Source organism: Staurois parvus, unplaced genomic scaffold, assembly GCF_062004578.1.
Source record: "Staurois parvus isolate SC_StPar_1 unplaced genomic scaffold, SC_StPar_1.0 ptg000086l, whole genome shotgun sequence".
In the NCBI taxonomy this organism is placed as follows: domain Eukaryota; kingdom Metazoa; phylum Chordata; class Amphibia; order Anura; family Ranidae; genus Staurois; species Staurois parvus.
In genome coordinates, this window is record NW_028317882.1 from 3,583,354 (window position 1) to 3,608,489 (window position 25,136).

General features: G+C 38.7%; 1 protein-coding gene across 2 annotated transcripts in view; it reads right to left on the reverse strand.

Annotated features, from left to right (window-relative positions):
• The window catches only part of EPHA5 (EPH receptor A5), a 439,656-nt gene extending 419,476 nt beyond the window's left edge, over positions 1–20,180 (reverse strand). The window contains exon 1 of one of the 2 annotated variants that reach the window (XM_089669983.1): positions 18,051–20,180. In XM_089669983.1, coding sequence (XP_089526109.1) covers positions 18,051–18,204 — 154 coding nt within the window. In that variant the 5' untranslated portion in view covers positions 18,205–20,180. The remainder of the gene's footprint in view (positions 1–18,050) is intronic. The other variant, XM_089669982.1, reaches the window with a different exon arrangement.
• Between the last annotated feature and the right edge of the window lie 4,956 nt (positions 20,181–25,136).

The window sequence follows — 25,136 nt, forward strand, 5'->3', positions numbered from 1 at the left end:
GAGAGAATTGTTATTTACTTTTTGGTTCAATGTTTACCATGTGATTGCTGTGATTGAATACAGCAGTCACATGGTACAAGACCATGTGATCACCCGGACATAGCAGTAATGTGATCTGCTGTGTCTGGGGGGACACAGCTATCATCAGGCTTCCAGGTGCATACTCTGTGGGTCACGCAGAAGCCTTTAATATGGAGGAACGTGCAGGTACATTAACTCGCATTGGTGCTGCTTCTGTCTGGCCATTTACTTACATGGGCCGGATGAGTAGTGGTTAAGGATGTATGCTAACTTAGTAGGACAAAAATATATGAAATAGCAATCTTCTTTAAAAGAGTCAAGTAGTTTATTATGCTTTTAATTTACTAAAACATTTAGGCCTCGTGCACACTCAACGTTAACGGCATTTAGGCGAGTTTAGCCACATTTAGTTGCATCAATTGTTTGGCCATGAATTGATTTAATTGGCCAGAATAATAATTTATTCTGTCCTTTGAAATGAATTAATGCTCAAGGTCTAAATGCGCCTAGTGTTAATGCGCATTTACATGTGTTTTCTGCCAAAACACCGCTGCTCCTGGATGCATTGGCAGTGTTTTTTTTCCGTCTCTAAATTCCTCTAAAAGCCTACGTGTGCATGGACACATAGGCTAACATGCAGGGGCATTTAAATGCAGGTGAAGAGAAGATGAAAAATCATCCAGTGTGCATGAGGCTGATGGAATAACTCTTTTCAACCTAGTGGATATTTGGAAAAAAGACAAAGTAAATGTTCTAGTTAATCCCACCATGGAAATTGTAATGGCTTTTATTACAATCGTTGGAGCTAGGGTTCATGTTCATTAGCTTCCAATAGGTGGCACTTGCCCTGGGTATGGGAGGGAGAACAAAACCTAGTGCATAGAATAATAAAAAGGGAAGATGTACTGTGTATATCCTACCCTTATAAACATATGGTGGAGCCCCATCAGCATATACCATGAGCTACTAACAGATTTTTTTGTCCTATAGCTGACTTTAGGCATGTGCCTTTCATTTAGATTTGTTTTTTGGACAAACATGTCATTTTTAGAGATTTGGATGTTTACGAATCTCTGAACATACATAGTAATGAATGCCATCGAAACTGAAAACAAAGTTATAATGAAATTAACAAATGCATTTGTTTCATTAGTTTCATTCAGATGAGTTCGATAGTTCGAACCCATGGGGAAATGAATTACATTTTCAAATTTGTTCGATAATTCAGATTCAAATAACAAAATAGATCTGAATTTAATTCCATTCCTTAATTTGGATACATATAATGCCAGTCGATATTGTCCAATCAGCTTAAACCATTTCTCTTGGTGGGTTGGACTAGCATCCAGAAATATTGAATCCTTCCAATTCGAATCCTTACGATTCAATAGTAAATTTAATATTTACAATCTTTCAGAAAAACTGGAAAATTTTTTCGAATCCACCTGGACCAACGAATATACAAAAGAATGCTGAAGATACAAAAGAATTCTGAAAACAAATCAGTTCAATGTAACAAATAAGAGGAAACAACATTCTTCATTGAACAAATGCTTCCAAAACTAAAAAAAATTTCACAGTGGATGTCTAGCTGACTTTATAGACATTTCAACACCCAAGGGTTATCCTTATTTTTCAAAATCCCATTATACAAAAAAATTACCTATTTTCATTGGCATCTCACACTATAATTTATTTAATAAAAAGTAATTTCACAAAAACAGTCCCCTGTTCATGTACACAGGATCCCCTTCGAAAAACAATTACTCAATACTGAATGCCAGTCTGTGTATCTATAAGAACTTGTCTGCTGCTGGGATTATGTATAAACAATGATACTGCAAATGAACAGTATGTCAATGCATAACAGGATGTATTTTTTAATACTTGCTTCGATAAGAAAAGAAAAAGACTAATTCACAGCATTTCTGCTATTGTGCTATACCTGTGACAATCCTGCAGGGTCATATACTTAAAAATATAAAACATTTTTCTAACATAAACACCCTCACCTTTAAAATAAACTGGTAGAAGGGTCAATGCTTCCTGTTGGTACCTACAAAATTAATAATGATCGTATGAGAATCCAGCCTCATACATCTGCACATTTCTTAGGTTTTTTCAATCACTTACCAACAGGAGACCAAAAATTAAAGGTGAAGAACCATCACTTCTAGATGAGAAATTGGATGGTGTCAAGATAAACCGGTAAGGGATTTAAAGGACCCCATTACAAGTTTTACTTCATGGGGATCTTACTGCTGATCTGTGTTCATACATCTGGCCTGTAGCTATCACTATTACAGTTGTTATATGCATAACACTCTGGTTTCTGCCACACTGCCGAAAAGTCCCACATGTGAAGCAGAAAGGGAGTTGTGTTACTAATCCTCCACTAACCCAATCTTCTCAATCACTCTTTAATTCTAGGCTTGAACATGTATGGAAATTTTTATATCATCTTCTATTTCTCCTATCAGTTCATCTCCTACTGTCAGGGATCCAACCGCGGTAGCCTCTAGCACTCCACAGACCGGATTCCCCCAAGGCACGGAATCTAAGCTCCGACCTGCTTGTTCACCAGAGCCGCCCCTGATGGTGGGGATGGACTTGGAGCAGGCTGAGACCAGGTCGTGGCCCCTGGGTTCACCCAGCTTTGGTAGAAGCACCGTTGGAGGTGTATAGCAGGTGAGAGTCTGATGTGAGGAGGTAACAGGACCAGTGTCAGGCAGGCCGGGTCGGTAACAGTGGTGGCGGTGAAGTACAAATTCAGCAAGCAGAGGGATAAACAGGTCACAAGCCGGGTTCGTTAACGGGAGATCAGAACGTACAGGGTTAAGCAGGAGAATGGTCAGGCAAGCCAGGGATCAGAACAGGAGACAAACAGCAAATCAGGGTCAGGCAGGGTCGGCAACAAGGCAATCTCAAAACAGGAACACAGGATACAAGTAAGACCATACGGCAACTGGAACACATACCTGTCCTGTTTTAAATAGGGCACCCTGCGCCCTGATTGGTGCCAGGCTCGCGCCTGCGATCGCGAGTGCGCAAGCGCCACTGCAATCGCAGGTGCCCTGGTCTTAATGCCCGCGGCCGGGCACACCGTGCATGCGCAGATCCGAACGCGATCGCGGCACCCGCTAGGGTCCCTGACACCTACAATTATTGCCTTTTGTACCACCAGCCCCTCCCTCTTAGATTGTAAGCTCCAAGGAGCAGGGTCCTCCTAGTCCTAACCCTCTTGTATTGAACTGAAATGTAAAAAAAAAAAGTAGGTATATGCTTCATCATCACTCTCTAGCTGGTGTAAAAAGTACTTGAAATCATTCCTCCTGCCTGAAGTACTATTCACAGATACTTCTGATGGTAGATGGCTGTGGCTTTCACACCTCACTCCACCATGACTTGCCATCAGTCACAGTACAACATTTCACATGATCTCTGGTATCCTTTGGCAGAAGCAGGAACATGTATAATATAGGTGATTACCAAGGCTGGGCAGTACCTGTTAAGGATCTGGGTATGACCAGAAATGTGTGGGAACACAGGCGTAGTCAGGGCTGGAGAGGTGGAATGGTCAGGCAGGCCGCTAGGTACTTTCAGGCACCGCCCGGCGGGATCTCTAGTACCCACAGAACGGGATTCCACAGAGCGCGGAGTCTAAGCCCCAGTCTGCCTTTTCATCAAAGCCCCTGATGGGGGGGATGGACTTGGCGCAGGACTAAGACCAGGTTGCGGCCCCTGAGTGCACCCAACTGTGGTAGAGGGGTCTGCCGAGGGTATGTACGGGGGGAAAATCTGACGTGAAGAGGCTGGCAGACCTGGCAACAGGGACAGATCCATGCGGGATGGATGTATGGATCGTCTGGGTAGCATCAGGCGTAGTCAGGCAGGCCAGGTCAGCAACGTGCGGGCAGCGAGGTACCGGAGGATCAGGCAGAGAATAGTCAGGGTCACAAGCCGGGTTCAGTAACTCACGGGCAGCGCGGTATAGAGGATCAGGCAGAAGGATGGTCAGGCAAGCCAGGGATCGAGCAGGAGAAGTCAGCAGAGGTCAGGATCAGGCAGGGTCAGCAACAAATCAGATAGTCAGCAGAACAGGAACACAGGATACATGGTACAGGGGGCTCATGGGAAACATACACCAAGGCACTGACTGCAGGTTTGGCCATTCCTTAAATACACCTCCTGCAATCAGCCCCAGGTGTTGGCTGATTGCAGGAGTGAGCTTCTGGCTGCTGAGAGCACCCGCTGGTCAGCCCTGGTACTGCAGCTCACACGGCAGGTGAGTCCCACCACCAGTGCTGAGTCCATTCCTGACAGTACCCCTCTTCCTTCAAGGGCTCAAGAACAGTATAGGGTACACTAGGATTGTCATGGACTGGCAATACTTTATAATTTATGAAAGAGATGATTGAGCACACTATGTAATTACTTTGATAGAAGTCTTCTGGTAACATATAATAGCAGATTAGTAAAACACAGTAACAGGTCCAGTTGGTAAATTCAGCCACATCTCTAAATATGAAAAAACAGTGAAAAATAGACAAAAAGAAATTGGGATTTTCATGGTGCTGACACCTTTTATAACAATTCTAAAAACATTGGGGTGAAGCCTTCCCCTAAAAAGTAGTAAGAACAAAGAAGACTGGAAAAATTGAACTCTTATGTGTGTAATTAACACCACAACCCCCCCCCCCCCCCAGGGAGTATTCCCCCTTCTAATTCATTGTATAATGATGTCATGTATACAGTATATCACATAGTGTATTGATCCGTAAGAGGGGATGCCTGGTCCCGACACGTTTCACACTGTAGCTTCTTCATGGGTTCAAGGGGTATGATTGTGGATAGCTAAGATTCAAATGGAGAAAATATTAGGGATAAAATTCAATGGTACACTCTCATAAGTACGTCATTAGGCGCAAAGGGCAAAAGATGGTATCCCAATGGAGAGGATGTTCAAGGACCAGCCACCACCTCATGCGTCAAACACAAGGAGGGAAAGGAGAAAAGGTGCCCCCTGGAATCCCTGGGCAGTCTAAAAACCTAATCATCAAACAAAGTACTGCTGCCACATAAGTGGCACCTCTCCATCAGGAAATCACGCTCCACTTCAGTCACCAGTAAAAAGGGGGGTTTTTTTGGTCTATTTTTCACTGGTTTTTAATCTATAATAGCAGACATCAACTCTGCGGAGGACTAATTTATGCTGCAGAAGAAGCTCTGGGAACCACATTGTTGCATATGACAACAGTCGGTAGTTGAGAGTCAGCCAGTTGCTAGCATTGGAGGATATAGTTGATGACTGCCACACATCAGAAGGAATAAGGAATATGAGCTATGCTGACTATGCAACATCAGTGTGTTGTCCTGTAGCAAAGTTGGCAACACTGCTTACAATTTCTAGGCAGGGGTGTCAGAGTTGTCAGCATATTAAAGGAAGTTATGTTGTGCAGGCTGTATTTTTGGTAAGATCACCAGGTATGTTTTATTAGGAATAGCAGTGAGAGGGAACATTTTTCAGGGGACAATGGTGTGCATCTACATGCACACTTTGATATTTGATATTGTATTTGTGTATATGGGTTGCCTTGCACTTTTCATTTATTTAGCAAGGCAGCCAATAAACACAGATTTAATGAGGAGGAGTACAGAAAAGACCCTGGCATAAATCAAACAAAACATAACAAAATCTGCTTGACCAAGCCACTAATTAAACTTAGCTCAGCTCAGCTCATGACTAATAGCATGCCCCTTAATGGGTTCCCCCAAAACAAACATGGAGTTTTTGTACATTTTTTAGTGTTCTGTCAGCATTCATATTTTTCCCCTAAACAGCAGGCTCCCATCCCAAAGAGAGTGAAAGACAGAGCCAAGTCAGTTTGCATATGTAAAGGCCTGTAGACAGCCAAGACTAAATCATGAAGTTTGAGTACATGGTAAGATGTGAACCTAGGAAAGGGCGCAGTATCTCATGCAAAGCTCTACAAAGCCCCTATGCAAATTCTACAATTCTTTGTTGCCAATTTATTTGTTACAATTAAAAGGGAAGGAAAGTTTGCTTAAAGCTCAATTCCAACCACGTTTTTTTCTTTAAGCTTGAATCAGTAGGCAAGGGTTAGGTAAGGTTTCTATGGCTGTCTCCTATTGAGGTTTCAATTTACTTCATGTCCCAGTGGCAGGGTGTTACAGAGACAGTAAGTAACAGAAAATATCGAATGGGGACAGAGACAGCAACACAGCACTTTTTAGTAGAGTATGGAAATGTTAGAATTTCTGTAAGGTTTTTGTCACTATCTGAGCCCACTATCATAAGGACTGAAAGTATGATTACAGACAGCAATATAAACTTGACAAAAGTCCTAGGTCTCTCCAACTCTACCCAAAATGTAAAAACATTATTGGTTGGAGCTGGACTTTTACTTACTTATGCTACTGATACGCTGGTTATACAAGGATAATAATCATTTTGGTCTTAAAGCTGCTCTGGTTAAATGCAGTTTAATAATAATCAAACTTAAAAACTTAAAAAAAATAAAATAAAATAAAAAAAGTCCAGAAAAATAGAAACTTATATTAGTTTTCATTCTGGAGCATTGTACTTTTTCACAGCTGCAAGACTGAACAAAACTGTGCTCAGGTTCTTTGTAGGTTATTGTCATCCTGTAACAGTCAGTCCAATTAACCTCTTCCAAGTGTTTCACAAATGCTCCTAATTTTCCAGTTATGGTTGGTAACCAAGGTAACACGTTCTCCTTCTTTTATATCAAAACTTATCTTTTACCTTCAGCCAATACAAGATCCCACAGCACATGAATGTCACTGCATCCCCAATAGAATTGGCATTACAAATTCAGTATCTCAATACATTCTCAGCTGCTCTAAAGTTTTATTTCCCAGAAGCAATGATTCATAGACTGAATTTGTAAAAACAGAAATGGATCACCATCTGCAGATGTCATGGCATACAGTTGACAAGTTTTAGTTTTCACCTCTAAAGGACACAAAAGGAATCATTTTATAGAGGGCAAAAGGGTTCTCAACCTCATACGGCATAACAGTTCTGCTGTGTAAAATGTAGAAAAAAGGTTCAACATTGGAAAGTGTTGTAGATGTTGCAATAACAGTAATATAATACAGACATTCAAAAATGACCACACAACACCTAAGATAGACTAGCATTCTCAGTCTATTTAAAACACACTAAATATATGTGTCAGGAGCAGAGATTTGACAGGCCTAACCCACTGTTAAAAATATAGATTTTATTTCTGTATATTTTAAACAATTGACTACTATAATGCAGAAGCCCAAATAATACTCAGTTTGCCTTCATAATTAATAAATTAATATATTGGGTTCTGTGAACTGCGTAACACAACGTATTTAAACTCTAATATACTCAAGAGTTATAACAGGATTAAATGTCGGTATAGTTTCTATATCATAAAACATTTATTTAATTTAGACTTTAATGTGTCAAGCCTTATTACATTATTTTTACCTAAATATTTTTATTGCTGCCCTTTATCTATATTTAGAGTACTTCCAGTGCTAATATGAAATTCCATATCTTTAAGAATCTCATTAAGAACAAAGGTACATAGATTACAGGAAAATATTTATGCACATTAAATATTTCTACTGAATTTTGTCTTTGCTCTGGAGGCTTTAGCTACTTTTCTGAAGGGAGTGTATAGTGTAGTACATGTTTTCTTTCTTTATTTGCTTTTGTTATTTTTTTATACATTTTTTCTTGGTTTTTTTTTTTGTTTGTTAGGTAAGTAAAAAACACAAAAAATAATGAAAACAGCAGTAATAATTATTATTAACAGTAAAAGTAATTATAATATTTAAAGTGGTATTAAATCCCAAGTAGTTTATCAATCCCCAAATTCGGTGGTGGCACAGGTTTTCTTCTTAGGAGTGTTTTCCTTTATTTTTACCTGGTGATCAGGCCAGTAACACACTTCCTGTCTTAGGGTGGCTCTGATCTGGATCGAGAGTAATGGAGCTACCTTTGACAGGAGTGTTGTCAAGAAGGTAGTGGGTAAAGGCAAATTTGTCTTTATTATATTTTACATCAATGTTAACAATACAAAACATGAGAAATAATAATAACATGAAGAAGGTAGTGTTAGATGCACTAGCAGATTTAGATAAACTTGGTTAGATTGACAAAATGGTTGTCTCAATACTTTAACTGCCACTTTTGTTTGACAGTTTGGTCTGTGAAAGTTGTAGAAGTTGAATATCACACTTACTGGCTGGATCAACAGGCAATAAAGGCAAAAAGCCCCCAAAAAAGAAAGCTAACGCAGCCATCATACCTAAGAATTGGTGAGCTGCAATATAATACATGTTTTTTGGGGGGGCTTAATACCGCTTTAATTAGTAATATGTATATTCTTACATTTAGCCAGCTGCTTAAGCCCTTCTATTTACATGGATTCTGGTTTTACCTTTCTTATATTGTTAAAATACTAAAACCTTATTTATAATCAATAGCTCTAAATACATTTCAAGTACAGGAGTCAATCAATCAAACCTGCATCTGATCCCTCTCATTCCATACAGCTCTGTCTGAGGATTTGGTCATAGACAGCCTACTGTTGTTCTCTCTCTTTGGAAAACACATAGTGCTCTGTGAACCCTTTGTCATAAATGTAATGTTATTTTATATAAAGGGACATGACAAATTACCAATTAAAAATTAACATATATATATATTTAAACTGTATAAAAACACTTCATGTTTAAAGTGAGCATAATATTTAAATTTACATGTAACTTGAATTATTAGGGTGTTTGTCAGCATAACCAAATCACATTGCTTTTTTGAGTAAAAAATAACCTCTTTCTTGCAATGAATGACAAAACTGTGATACAGACAGCCTGGAGCATGTGGTCCCTAGCTACCAGTAGTACTGTAGCGGTTTCTCATAATTAGTGAATACAAAGAATATGCTATTTTTAATCAGACAAACCCTATTTGGTAGAGTGACATAAGTGAATCAGTAAGCCACATACAAGAAAAAAAAATTGTATTTACAATTGTTGCACAAAAACAGGAATTTTAAAATATTAAAATAACCAATTGAATTTATACTGTATGTACCAGGTGCGGACTGACAACTCATGGGGCCCCCGGGCAATAGGGGATCATGGGGCCCCTGTGTCCTTGCTTAAACTCAAAAAAGCCTATGAAAAAGGTACCAGGGGCATCTCATGGGGTCCTCTACTGACCCCAGGCCCTCGGGTAGTGCTCGAGTTTCCAAATGGTCAGTCTGCCCCTGGTATGTACATTACATCTAAAAATAGTAAAAAGAGTATAGTTCTCCTTTAAAGTAATATACTCTTCATTTAAATAGGTTCACTTAGTTTTATTGCACAGATGATTACTGTCTTATACCGAAAACATTTAGGGCAAGTATGATTAAATAGATATTCAAATGTGTTTATATTCCCATACATGTAGAGAAACCACTGTAACCTCAAAGAAAAAAATTATAAATGAATGCACCAGACTTGTAAATTGTCTTATTAAAATGCACAGAAAACAGCTAGTCTAATAATATCAGTGCTTTATGCCTCATTTTTCATGAATGCAATACAAACACTCATACATTATTATATTCTAAAATACAGACAGGAAAATGCAAACACAAATGACAAACAGTTTCATTTAAAACAAATAATATATCAGAGGCTGCAAAAAATAGCAAATATAGGAATTTATAATAACGTAATAGAAATATTTGAAAGCAAAATATCCTTATTAACTGAAATCTGGTAAAAGTCTTTAAATTGTCAGCTTCAGCTCAAATGGTGTAATTTTCATGAAAAACCAGGCCCTAAGGTGTGTGTGAATTGAATACACATCGTAGGGCAAGATCACATGATAGCTGTACTGCATTTTTCATGTGTTACCATTGAACACATGATGGGGTTGATTCACTAGGCTGTTTGCTTTACAGGGGAAGTTGCACTTTACAGGGATATCGTCCCCAGAGCTTAGTGAATGTAATAAAAATTTCACTTTGCAAGGAATAACCAATCACGTGCAACAAACATTAAAAAAAAAGCATTCTTTCTTGCACATGGTTGGATGATGGATGTCAGCAGAGCTCTGGGGAAAAATATCTTGCAAAGTGTCACTTCCCTTGCAAAGTGATTTTTTTATTTGCCCATACCTAAAACACACTGGTGTAAACAGGCCCTTGGAAGTAAGTTTGTTTTGTTCAGGTAAATGAAATATACAAAAAAAAAAAAAACATTTTACCAATACAAGAAAAATATTCTCTACTCTGTGACCTAAATATCAAATTGTATACAACTGAAATATTAGGGTTACTATTAAAGTTAAAATTTGAAAGAACAAAAAAAATTTAAAGAAACACTATGGTGATGGTTAAAAAGAGCTAAATAGACAAAGTATACATTGAGAGTCACAAAGACAGTGAAATAAGTAATATATGCCACTGTGGCCCATTACCCATTACCAGGCAGAATGTTAACCTTGTAGTAAAACATTCTCTTACAAGAGAAACAGCCATTATGTTTAGGCCAACAGCAGAAAACACAAAAAGCAGACTATTTTCTAGAAAGAAAAAGAATATTTGGGTGTTCTTCGGTGCTAAGGATCTTGAACCACAATGAGTACAAAAAGGGAACAATTTCTGAATCTTTTCTTGATCTTCAAACTTGTATTTAGATTCTCAGTACAATTTGATGTTTGAAGCCACATGGTGTACCTGAGCAACTAGATTATTAGTTGTGCATACTGGCTGTAGAAAAGGGTATTACATGTATTAAAGCCTATTAGTAAGGATTTAAACATGCAAGGCAGTATCAGGAAGCCATCACTAGACTGGAAAACTGGCAGAAAGCTTTTGGTAAAGACTATGAATATCTATACCACTTGTAAATGAGTCCTATCAACTACAACCTAAGAAATGTATTTTCTTATATCTCTATATGTAACACTACTACATTGGGTGGTTCTAATGTTCTTTCACTTGTCTGTCTAACCCTGATTACATAGACAGAAAACGCTCTAGCTAAAGTACCCATAGACATAAGGTGAAACTATACAAACTGAGAGACATGTCTATGGGAATTACCAGACAACCCTGGCCAATTGCCCCCAACTAGATGACCAAGCTGAATATTTTTATATATTGCAGTTACCTCCTTTGGGTTTAGGTCAGTTTTGGTTTAGACTTTTTGTCAATAAAATCTCTTTTAATAATCTGAAAATTCAGCTGTAATTAAGTTGTAGTCTCTGGATACTGTCTCTTGGATAAAGCTAGAAGGAAAACTTATCGACACAGGTAATCTGGTTTGGGTGGGCCATTGACCAAATTCAGCTAATATTGAACAATATTCATAAACATAAACTGGTATATGCAAATGTACTAACAAACATATGATGTCTTATCATGTAAAGTTAGCTATTTGACATGCCTGGAAAGTGTATGTAGAATAAAAAAAATTCACATACAATATATAATAGTGAGAAGTTCCTTGCCAAAGGTTTCTAGTTTGATAACTCAGGCATATCTTATAATATTCTAATAACAAGGGGACAGCTGTGAGTACAGCCCCCCTGTTAAGTTGATACATACTCATTCGTTCATCAGCACAAGGCTTGTTTTTCCATTTCAGGAGAAAGTGTAACAGAACCCCTCCCCCATACACAAATTCACATTCCAGTCCAAACTGAGCTAATTTTTTTGTTCTAAATTAGAAACTCTGAGCATGGAACAGTCCAACACCCTCACGTTCTGTTTAAAAAGAACCAAAAGACTAAGACAAAATCAAAATTAAACAAACACAGAATCAAGTTACGGTATGTCTTTCCGTTATGTTTCTTTTTTGAAGTATAAAACTTCACAGCTTCCAGTTGCTATATTGATCACCATGGTTGAATCTATGCGAGTCTTCTTTTTGCCTTAGATCACACTACAGCAATAGCTAGGCAAGCCCTGAACGCATGCAGGAACTCCTATACTGCAAAAAAGCATTTTGAGCTGTAGAAAGCTAAAGTCTGATGTCAATTATTAGCTTTTCTGCCATAAACAAAATGCAGAGAAAGGTAAATAGCTTTTGCTATGTCTTATTACTGATATTTTTGGTTTGTAGGTTTTTTTTAATTATTATTCTAATCTGAAGTCCTTGATGCTACAGTAGTTATAAATCCATAAAGCAATACTGAATTTGAACCATAGTCCAGATATTACTCTCAGTTTTACCTTTCACCTCTGTTATGTGCCACCATCCACAATTTCCTTTAGTTATACCCTCAGTGGCATCAATAAAGGCAGCATAATTAGCCTACTGCCAGCTAGGTGTCCTCAATGGAACCTGCTTGCTTTATAGAGGTGCCTGAAATATCAGTCTGTAAAGTAAAGGCAATCTTTGCAGAGACCACACAACCCCCTGCATACGGTTTGTTTTTTAGTAGCATTCCAAGTTAAAAAGAATTATATTTTCAGTGGCCATTTACAAACCATAAAGAGCAATAGGCTTATAATAGAGAAAGGAAGCCTTTACATGACTTATTTGCAGTTTACAAAGACTGGGTAGATGGACATACAAATACAATTCTAAAACTGGCTGTTTGAACGCTAAGAGAGTTGTAACAAACATATTTTTGAATAATGAAGTCACATAGAGATGACAAGCTGTATCTCTTCTTCTAGAGTAGTATTTTTTTATGAATATCACAGTACTGCAAGTTAAAGTGAGCGTATATCTTGCTGAACATGCAAAATGCTTGCCTTTACAATAAAACTGACAAATCGGGATTGTGAATGGCAATAACCCAGATTTTAGCATGGATTTTGTAGAAGATGTAAGATAAAATTATGGTTGCTTATTATGAAAAGTAATATGCCCCCATTTTATGTTCTCTAGTTTTAATCAATCTTCCATAAAATGTAAATACATATGAATCCACAAAAAAAGTAATAGTGACAAATACATGGGAGAGCATTTCTCTAAGAGTCATTAGAAATAGCAAGTAGAAAACTTTGCCTGACTCACCAAAGCATAAAAGTTGTAGCTTTTTATAAACAATAACATACTAAAAAAATTAAATAAAAATCAACACTATTCATACTATTCTGATCCCAACAAGCGATATCAGAGTGATTTTCAGATTGAAAACTTGACTAGCAAAATGATTTTGGTTGCTATAGTCTTTGATGTTCTGACCATTTTTACAAATGAATGCTGCACTGAATGACACAAAAGACAATGTTTATAGAGGAAGTGTTATTAAACTGACACAGAATTTCACATTTCATGACAATGCCACCAGTACCTAACTAAAGAAACTTAGGTCTTTCATAAAAGACTCAGCATCGTAGAGGAAGTCATCAAATTATTGCAGGCCTATTTCTTTCCTCACTGTGCATGAACTATTTACCATAACAAAGGTTTCACATTTTCATTCTCTAAATAAAAGTTGAAAAGCCTTGAACGATTTCTGAAATTTCTGGCCTCATGTGCCTACCCCTTTGCTTTGTGGTGTGCTCCTGTTTTTAGTAGGGAAGGGTCAAAAGGGGCAGAGACGTTGGCAGTGAAAAGGACAGCCTTTGTGTTGTGTGGTTGGAGACATAAAGAATAAGCTTAGAGGGGAGTTTTGTAACATAGGGATTTTACTTAACCTCATTAGTTCCAGATGGACCCTAATACAGTAATATCCCTCATGCAATGAATTGGGTTAATATATTGAAATGTCAGGTTTTTTTAAACCACAGGGTATTGATGTTTGTGTACTTATTTGCACTTTTTTTTAAACACAGTTTTAACCGAGAAATGTTAAAGAGACCTGTAACACAGTTCCACCCAGTAACTCTATACTGAAGTTCTCCCTTGGATTCACACATGTTGTGACATCTAGACTATCATCCCATTGTTTGTGTATCTGAATCTTGTCAAACAATATTCTAAGGTAGCTCATCAAAGTGACACAGTTAAACCATGACAGGTTTGGTTGCAGTATTAATTCTTGTAGCCTGTGGGATTTACCTTAACCATCTGGCCAAGAAAAAAAAAAGATCAAAAGTTATCTAAGGTGTACATTGTATGGCTATATTCACCATATGACTTTGAGAAGAAAGTGTCAGTGCTAAAAAAATAAAAATATAACAATAGGAGAAATATAATAACTAATAATAGCATAATGTAGTGTAAAATTGTACAGCGTAAAAAAAAAATGTTACTGTTTGAACTTAACAAAAGAATGATGGGTATTCATTGTTCTCAGGTAATGATGTTTTTATATTTGTCTGAAAAATAAACAAACAATCTTGATGTTATTGGCTAAGTAGGTATAAAATGCACAAGACAGTATTTTCTATATAATATTTTATATGCATTAGGTGCATTTATACACAAGGCTAAACAAACATATATAGATGTTTAATGTAGTATTTTTTTTATGAAATGTATGCCTCTAATAATATAATAGTGTACGAGTTTCTGAAATAGTCCATACTATGCTTATATGCTAACTACACTTATTTTTTGCTGTCATTAATGAAGTTACATTTCCATGAACATGTTTTTTTTTTCAGCAATATTCTCATGATGCTGCTCTTAAGAGCACATCAGAGACACTTGAAAGCCTTTAAGGAATTCAAAGAGGGGAGGAAAATCCTGTTTATCATAGGTAAAATGTTCTCTCTAATAATGTAAATAACAGAGATTTACACTTCATAGCCAAGCCATTGATGGTGAGTTTTATATTCGATATGTAAAACAGTAACAAAGACAAGTGCACCAAAAATAACAATAATAATGTTATATATTTTATATAAAGGCTTGTTATGATCAAATAAATAGTATATGACATTTTTATACTGATTACACTAGACTTATATACTGTACTAGTAAGTATCTTCCAGAGAGCTGTACCATCTTCAGGAGGAAAGACTTTCTAGGTCATTTTTATTTTTCTAGAAGAAGAATGGAATATGATTTTCCTCTGCCTACTTTGAGATCTCCATTTGATTTGGCACAAAGGCAGTACTTTTATACATGACAAGGTCTGAACCACCAGCGTAAGTTAACTTCTTCTTTTACAATATACTATAATAGGTATGAATTGAGATTTTTTAGCATCTCCTGTTAGCTGTGTAGATTTGTAATATCGTGCAAACCTCTAAAAATAGTCAGCCACGTGCATGTGAATCACAATGATACATGTGTAATGTAAAAACGCACTTGATATGTTAAACTGTGAAAAAAAGAAAAGTGATAGAATCATTACTTTGATGGCAAGGAAAAAAAAGCATAGGCACTTGATTTTTAAGGCCAGAAATATGTACCTATAATTCAAGTGATATTCATAGGGCCTAGTTTTCTTGTATCCTTCTCAAACTCCGTTTAGATTACTTTTAATCATGTTTTGTGTGTATTAAGATTCTTCCCACTCTAATAGGGATGGGAAAATAGAAGAGCTGAAAGGAAATTGGCCATTATCAAATAATAAAGAAATTCTAGCAAAGATAGAACTGCTACGTGTAAAGTAAAAAACACAATAAAAGTAGCACGTAAATAGTCAGCAAAAAAGACCTCTTTTATGAACCTCCTTTAACAGTTTATCTTCGGATATTTATTACATGTTTTTATTGGTCCTAGTTTTCTACTACATCTTCAACTGGATCACACGTTCAGTTCAATTGTATTTGTGGCATCCATCCTTCAGATGTTTAGTGATCTGTATTGTGTCAAGGTTTGAATTGTAATCTACAGATGGAGAAGGCTATATTACAGAGTACCTTGAGCCGTATTAAAGAAATATATAGAATGGCCATAACTTAACATTCAGTTACAGCTCACATCTTGCGCTGTGTGTATGTGTGTATGTGACCAAACACATCACAAAAAAAACTTTACAAGCTCTATTTTTTTTAATACTTTTTTGGCTGTGATGTTTTGGGAGTTGTGTCTTTTCAGTCTATAATTTGTGCAAGGCCAAATGTACATCCTGATGGTCTTTGGTCAACAGACAATCAGTCAGACTTTAAAAACTGCAAGTTCACATATTTTTCCAATATTTTAGATTTCGTAATGCCATGATGGGATGTAAATTTGGTGTAACAAAATGTTAAATATTTGTTTTAAGTTGGAAAAAAACAAAAACGCCCCATTGCTATCTACTATTTTCATAAGTAACCTACATGATAGCTGGCAAAATTACCATGTACTCAAATGTTCTGAGAAAACATACTGAAACAAGGTTTCAGAACAATTTAAACAAAGTTAAAAGAAACAAAAACTAGCAGACCAGTAGTGGCTGGCAAACACTGCCTTCGTTCCTACAGTCAATCTCTTATCAAAGTCTTAGTCAAATTATTTTACTTTTGCATCATAGGACATCCACCAACCACTTTCATAATCATCTTTCCGGTCTTATTTTCCAGCCTTGATACCCAAACATCCAAGACTATTCTGCTCAAAGCTTTTGAGCTGAAGGATGCCTATATGTGGAGATGGTCTTAATAGTTGTAAAAACTTTTAAAAACGGGCCTACACATGCAACCAAAGTACAATTTTCATCATAAACCAGCCTAATTTTTATTTTATAGATCAGATAAAAACAATATTTGAACACATATGCCTTTCTCTAAGTACAATTTTATCAAATTGTGTTTATCAGATATTACTTCCACTCAGAATGTTTGCAGTATAAAGAAGCATTGTATCAAATAATCACATAATATAATTCTACTCGTAGGAAATAAACAAAATAATAAAACATTCACCACAACACTAATATATCTTATAAGTGTGACAACTTTAATTCTTGACTTTGTATTGAGAATTATTGCATAAGTGCAGCATTGCTATTAAGAGATACCCACAGCAACTTCATTTTAATTACTTTTGTATTGCATAGCATGTTTTTTTTTTTCAAACACATTGTTCACATTCACAGAATGACAGTTAATTAGCCCAAAGTGTGTTATACATAATAGTGAATGACCTCCTTGTTTCTCTTTTATTGATCACCATACAGTTGCTAGCCTATCCCTTTATGACTAATACAGCTATAAGAGTGGTCTACAAAATAAAAGACAAACGACTGAAGTAGGCTGCATCCTAGCAGTTGTAATGTAATAAACTCAGAGACTACTACTGCTCTTGACTCATTTCCAAGGCTCAAGGAACAACTTCCTAACAAGACATCAGCATAAACCCTGCAGCAACGCTCTGACCCAAGAGTCAACTCCATTCTCATCTCCTCCACAATATTATCAGTACTGCACAGCATGAGATCACTTTGGTGTACTGTAATACAGAGACCATGCTGGAACACTAGAATTAGCAATTTTCTTTTAACTTACATATTTAAAAAAACAAAACGAAAAAAACTAAATCTGTAGAAACCAGCATATAAACACAATATATCACATACAATCCTAATCTGTTATGCAAGAATATAATTTTTTTTAAAAAAGTAAATATTACTACAATATGTAAATTGTTAGGGCACCCCCTTTCAAAATGGTTTTACCACATTGTTTAAAGACTGATCATCAATAAATGAACTATAAAAAAAGCAGAATAATATTGATGGCAATATATATTTTTATACTGTACATGGAACTTTTATAGAGATCTTTATAGGCTTCAGGTCTCTATTACTTTTATGCTGTAACCATAACATATACAAGTTATTTGTCAACATACACATTATTTGTCAACATATACAAGTTATTTGTAAACTACTCAATACAGCTTTAATAAACAAAGACATAGAAGTTACAAGCTTGGCTCTGGCCATTTTTGATTTGTACATGCTACCTATTGTTATTTAATGGTGATTGCCAGCATTCTAGAGCCAGATTGAATGCAGCCCCCATATAAACATATGCATATGGTATAGTCTCCTTGCTTTGGAGTGATGACTGATGGTGTCACAGAGATGTTGCACTTTGATTGTCAGTGTTGCTGCCTAATGTGCTTAGTGTAAATGCACACATCTAAGGATGATGAATAATAGAGCTCACCTTCATTGCTTGGGCCAGCGATGGTCTTGGAGTAGGTGCTGGTGATCAGCCATATCCAAAGGGTTAAATGAGTCCCAAATCCACCCCACCAGGAAGATCCACTATGAAACCAAGACAGTCCAGCAGGAGATTTGACACCACCGACATGCAACATCTTCTTTCAGCAGCAATCCTTTATTAAATAAAAAAAAAACCCTCTTGCCTGGCTGTCTTAGGATCCTTTCCAGCAGTCCCGGCAATTCCCTTTAAGGCTGTCAATCCAAGAGCTGATGGCGATGGAGCACTTGTCGGTTGTCCTTGCTGTCAGAGGTGTCTTTCTGGTAGTGGGATGTGATCAGGTGTAAGATTCCTCTTTTTTTCCTTCCTCCTCCTCTCCTCCAAATAACCCTGATGTGCCTCCTCCGTCTCTCCTCCTCTTCCACACTTTGATTTGGACGCCTGTGACGGCTCAGAGGAGCCAGATGACGGGGGCTGAAGATGAGGGATGTGACAACAGCATCCCACACACTTTTTTTTCTCCCCCCCCCCTCCCCTCAACCAAAAGTCAGATGTTCAGCAGCATCATCGTAGGATGGAATGGAGCTGAGAGAGGGAGGAAGGGGGTAGAGCAAGGGCTTGGGAGATCGCAGCTAGCGATGATGTCCAAATTAAGGAGAGCAGATCGCAGAAAGTCCCTGGAGGAGACCATCACATGGAAGATTCGGTGACAGAGGTAGGAAGGGATACAAGCAGGGAGGAGGAAAGCTGAGGATGTCAAGAAGTAAACATCCAGACGTCAGCTCAGTGTTGTGATCGCTCTGTCCAGAGCTCAGCAGAGCTGCCAGGGATGCTGATCACACAGACAGATCAGCAGGGGGGAGAGGAGAAAGTCAGTGGGAAGTTCAGCATACCCTTGCACTTTCAAGGAATCAGTCTGAGCGCAGCATCAAAGCCTGGATTAAATTGCCAAGATCCTGTCCACAGCATCAGAAGCTCAGGCTCTTGTCTACTGAATTAGTCGATGATTGGGACTGCTAGGCAAGATCTTTCTTGTCTACTACATCAGAAGCTCTCTGTGACTGCTATAGTCTCCTCTACTACATCAGAAGCTCTCTGTGACTGCTATAGTCCCCTCCACACCATCAGAAGCTCTATGTGACTGCTATAGTCCCCTCCACAGCATCAGAAGCTCTATGTGACTGCTATAGTCCCCTCCACACCATCAGAAGCTCTATGTGACTGCTATAGTCTCCTCCACACCATCAGAAGCTCTATGTGACTGCTATAGTCCCCTCCACAGCATCAGAAGCTCTATGTGACTGCTATAGTCTCCTCCACAGCATCAGAAGCTCTATGTGACTGCTATAGTCCCCTCCACAGCATCAGAAGCTCTATGTGACTGCTATAGTCCCCTCCACAGCATCAGAAGCTCTATGTGACTGCTATAGTCCCCTCCACAGCATCAGAAGCTCTATGTGACTGCTATAGTCCCCTCCACAGCATCAGAAGCTCTATGTGACTGCTATAGTCCCCTCCACACCATCAGAAACTCTATGTGACTGCTATAGTCCCCTCCACAGCATCAGAAGCTCTATGTGACTGCTATATTCTCCACAGCATCAGAAACTCTATGTGACTGCTATAGTCTCCTCTACTACATCAGAAGCTCTATGTGACTGCTATAGTCCCCTCCACAGCATCAGAAGCTCTATGTGACTGCTATAGTCCCCTCCACAGCATCAGAAGCTCTATGTGACTGCTATAGTCTCCTCTACTACATCAGAATCTCTATATGACTGCTATAGTCCCCTCCACAGCATCAGAAGCTCTATGTGACTGCTATAGTCCCCTCCACAGCATCAGAAACTCTATGTGACTGCTATAGTCTCCTCCACAGCATCAGAAGCTCTATGTGACTGCTATATTCTCCACAGCATCAGAAGCTCTGTGTGACTGCTATAGTCTCCTCTACACCATCAGAAGCTCTAGGTGACTGCTATAGTCTCCTCCACAGCATCAGAAGCTCTGCGTGACTGCAATAGTCCTCTACTACATCAGAAGCTCTAGGTGACTGCTATAGTCTCCTCTACAGCATCAGAAGCTCTATGTGACTGAATTAGTCTCCTTCACAGCATCCAAATCTCTATGTGACTGCTATCCTTTCCTTTCTATAGCAACAAAAGCTGCAGGTGACTCCCCTGCTTTCTCCACAGCATCCAAATCTCTAAGTGATTGCTATGCTTTCCTCTCCACAGCATCAGAAGCTGTATGTGACTTCCATGCTTTCCTCCACTGCATCAATCTGAGTGTGACTGTCATGCTTTCCTCCACAGCCTCAGAAGCTGTATGCGATTGCAATGCCTTCCTCTCTACAGCATTGGAAGCTGAATGTGACTGCTATGTTCCTGTAGCCTCTGGTGTGTGTGTGTGCCTAAGCAGGATGCAGGCTGTGTCTGAGCTCCTCTTGCTGCTGCTAGAGAGCATTGTGGTTGCACAGAGCCCCTATGTTCCCTGCAAAGCACAATAAGGTGCCCCCACCATTCATACCGGCTCGTATTCTTGTCAAAAATAGTAACAGGCAGACAATCGGAGGCAAAACAATATAAAGTGTGACATATGACACTGAAATCCCAAAAAATCAGTTTTTAAATTGTTGGGGAAAAGATGTATTTCTGAGTGTGCTGGTCATAACTGATCATCAGAAATGCATCATGCATTGTAACTGCATTGTCTCCCTTTATTCTGTAAAGCACTGCACAAACTGTTGTTGCTATTTAAATAATAAAATAATAATAATGATTATTATTATTATGGTATTAATAATAACAATAATACAATTATTATTAGTAATAATAATAATAATAATAATATTAGAAGAAGAAGAACCTGATCATGCACATGTGCTTTTAAACTGTATGCAGCACTGTGGGTTGAAAAACGGGAGGCTACTGCATTTATATCCAATTTCAATCTAAAGATTGAATAAATCAGCTTCCAGGTTTTATTGTCAAAGCTTAATTGAACAAGCTGAAGTTAGAAGCTGATTGGCAACCATGCACAGCTGCACCAGATTCTGAGTGCTCCAATTCTAGTAAATATCCCTTATTAATATTATTACTATTATTATTATTATTATAAGAAGAAGAACCTGAACATGCACATGTTCTTTTAATTAGCAAAATATGGACAGTGCCAAAATATTTAATTATATAATATAAAATAAAGTGCAAAAAGCCACAAAACCTAACCTATAAGGTGTACATATAAATGAAAAATCAAGTTTGCGCTAATAATCACACACAATATATTAAAAATTTTGTAATGTAATGTGTAACTTAATACAACTTATATAAATAAATTTCTAATAGTGTCCAATAAATGTGCAAATGTACAACACCAAAATTATATCTATATCAATAAACAAAATCTTCAAATCAAAAAATCTTCACGTGAAAAACACAAAACCACCGTGCACAAATCCACCACGGAAAAGATTGAATAAACTCACCAGAGCAATGTGCTGGTCAGATTATAAACCAACATAAGTGCTTGTGCTCTGGGAGCAATGGTCTGCAGATGAATCTCAGCATATATGGAACAATTCAGTATGGCACACCCTTCTTCATAAACTTCAGATAGTACTCAGGAAGCAAGAGAGGAGAAGCTCATAGTGCAGCAACGTTTAAAAATGAATTTATTTAAAATAACTCATCATACTTACAATGAATGGTGTCTAAGCCGACACCAGCATAAACAGCGTTCACAGCAATAAACCACAGCCTTCTCCGGCATCCACGGACGCCGACAGATCACCAAACGTCATGATGTCACATCCACAAGCTCCACCCTTACACGTTTCGCTGAACTTCATGACGTCACATCCACAAACTCCGCCCTTACACGTTTCATTACCTAACATCCTCCCTGACGTCTCCTGATGGACCCGCCCCATGGGACGCCAGGTGATGAAACGCGTAGGGAGGAGCTTGTGGATGTGACATCACGATGTTCAGCTATCTGTCGGCATTCGGAGATCCATTGGGATGGAATCATGTGTCAGCCAAGATTTTCTGGTCTGGTTAAAAGAAAATTATTTAAACTTAAAAGAGCAAATCATACATACATATATGAAACACCATACATACAGTGAGGAAAATCACATTGTATGATTTTTAAAGAACTTATTTCTCTTGCACTGCTGAACGTAAGTATTTGAACAGCTAAGAAACAGCAAGAATTTTGGCTCTCAAAGACCTGTTACTGTGCCTTTAAAATGTCCACCTCTACTGCACTCATTAATCTAACTTAGTAGCACCTGTCTGAGCTCTTTAAGGACACCTGTCCACCCCACAGTCAGTGATCAAAGATCAAAGATCAAAGAGCTGTCAAAAGACACCAGAGACAAAATTGTGGACCTCCACAAGGCTGGAAAGGGCTACGGGGCAATTGCCAAGCAGCTTGGTGAAAATAGATCAACTTTTGGAGCAATTGTTAGAAAATGGAAGAGGCTAAAGACGACTGTCAGTCTCCCTCGGACTGGGGCTCCATGCAAGATCTCACCTCGTGGGGTATCACTGATGATAAGAAAGGTGAGGAATCAGCCCAGAACTACAAGAGAGGAGCTGGTCAATGACATGAAGAGAGCTGGGACCACAGTTTCAAAGGTCACTGTCGGTAGAACACTACGCCGTCATGGTTTCAAATCATGCATTGCACGTAAAGTTCTCCTGCTTAAGTCATCACATGTCCAGGCTCGCCTGAAGTCTGCCAATGACCATCTGGATGATCCAGAGGAGGCATGGGAGAAAGTCATGTGGTCAGATGAGACCAAAGTAGAACTTTTTGGTCTAAACTTCACTCGTCGTGTTTGGAGGAAAAAGAAGGATGAGTTGCATCCCAAGAACACCATCCCTACTGTGAAGCATGGGGGTGGTAACATCATGCTTTGGGGGTGCTTTTCTGCGAAGGGGACAGGGCGACTGCACTCTATTAAGGAGAGGATGAATGGGGCCATTTATTGTGAGATTTTGACAGGATGCAGTACACTAACCCAGAGTTAAGATGGCCAACGGGCTTCCTCCAGGCTCCGGCGGCAGTGATGTACAACCGGTTCTCCCTCTGATGAAGTGCCATTGCACGAAAGGCCTCAGGAGGAACCAGACAGCTCGTGACATCACTGCCGCCAGAGCCTGGAGGAAGCCCTGTCATTTTTGGATGTAACTACACCCTGTCTACTGCACTACTTTTCTAATAAAGTTTTTGAACCTACTATACTATGGGCACCTGTTTTCTGGCTCCTATATGGAGCTAATAAGCCTGCAGGTTACGCCAGTGATACAGCATTTCCAGAGGAACAGGAGCCCTGCACATAGGCTGAGCACCATATCTATCCTTAAAGGGACCTCTGGATTCAGCAGACAACCTTTACAGCTTGATGACAACACCGTAGAGGATAAGTTCACCGGAGTGACCTGCCCATCTACAGATACCGTAATGGTTACATCACATGCGCTTTTCTCATGCGTTTCCGGTGAGTGCGCACTTTAGCCACTGGTTGGCGTCATGAGCTTGTCTGCTGTTTATATCACCTTGGGATTTATTCTCATTTTTGTTTCATTTATGTACCTATGTTTGAACTTTACCAGAAGGACATTTTAGCACACCCCATAGGTTTTTGGGCTTGAAATCGCACCAATATCATCATCTCCAGCGCTACACCTCTTATTATATTTATTGTTTATTTTTAAGGTTTTATATTGGTACCTTTTTGGTGTTTTAGCAGCTGCCTTGTAGGAGCGCTCACTATATCCATTTTTTATATGGGTCTTCCAACAAGGCAAGGACCCGAAGCACACAACCAGGATAACCAAGGAGTGGCTCCGTAAGAAGCATATCAAGGTTCTGGAGTGGCCTAGCCAGTCTCCAGACCTAAATCCAATAGAACATCTTTGGAGGGAGCTGAAACTCCGTGTTGCTCAGCGACAGCCCCGAAACCTGACAGATCTAGAGGAGATCTGTGTGGAGGAGTGGGCCAAAATCTCTGTTGCAGTGTGTGCAAACCTGGTCAAGAACTACAGGAAACGTTTGACCTCTGTAATTGCAAACAAAGGCTTCTGTACCAAATATTAACACTGATTTTCTCAGGTGTTCAAATACCTATGTTCAGCAGTGCAAGACAAATAAATTCTTTAAAAATCATACAATGTGATTTCCTGAATTTGTTTTTTTCAGAGTGGGAATGCACCTACAATGTGAATTTCAGACCCCTCCATGATTTCTAAGTGGGAGAACTTGCAAAATCGTAGGGTGTTCAAATACCTCTGTTCCTCACTGTATATGGAAGCTATCCTACCTGATATAGGACCATTGATTTTGGTTATCCAGTCCTGAGATTTACAATTTTCAAACATTGTAAGCAGGTTGAGGACCTCACGCTTCATAAATAATAAAGCTGGGTCACTTCCCTGCCTTCAATCTGGTGTTTAAGATGAGGATCTTTAAAGAATAATCTTTAAAGGATAAGTTCACTTTTTGGACAAAAATAATAAATGCACATTTTTTTGCAGGTAAAAAAATGTGCATTTATTATTTTTGTCTTCAGAAACCGGTAAAGCATTGCACCAGCGATCAGTAGATCGCTGATGCCATGCTAGTCTCCTGCAGACCTGTCAGAATATCTGCTTGTCCATACGGGATGTACAATCAAGCAGATATTCTGACAGGAAGCTTCATGAACTACCAAGGGGCTGTGGAGCACTGTGGTAGTTCATTGAAAACTACAAGCCCACAGCCTCTAAGGCTGCCGAGATTTGGAGGCACTCATTTACAGAGCACTGTGAATGAGTGTCGTGGCCATGTGGGAGGAGCCCCACATGGCCGTGCTGTTTTCAAATCTGATAAATAGTATGGGGAAGATTCTTTGTGGGGAGAGGGGGGTGGCAGGCGTGGCTGCTGTGGCTATGGGAACATGTTACAAGTTCCAACCTAAAAACGGGTAGAACATGTAACATGTTCCAAAGGTGAACTTATCCTTTAAATAATTTGGGGAACACTGCAGAAAAGCTATCAGGTCTAGGGCTTCTTCCAGACAGTAGGGAAAGAATGTCT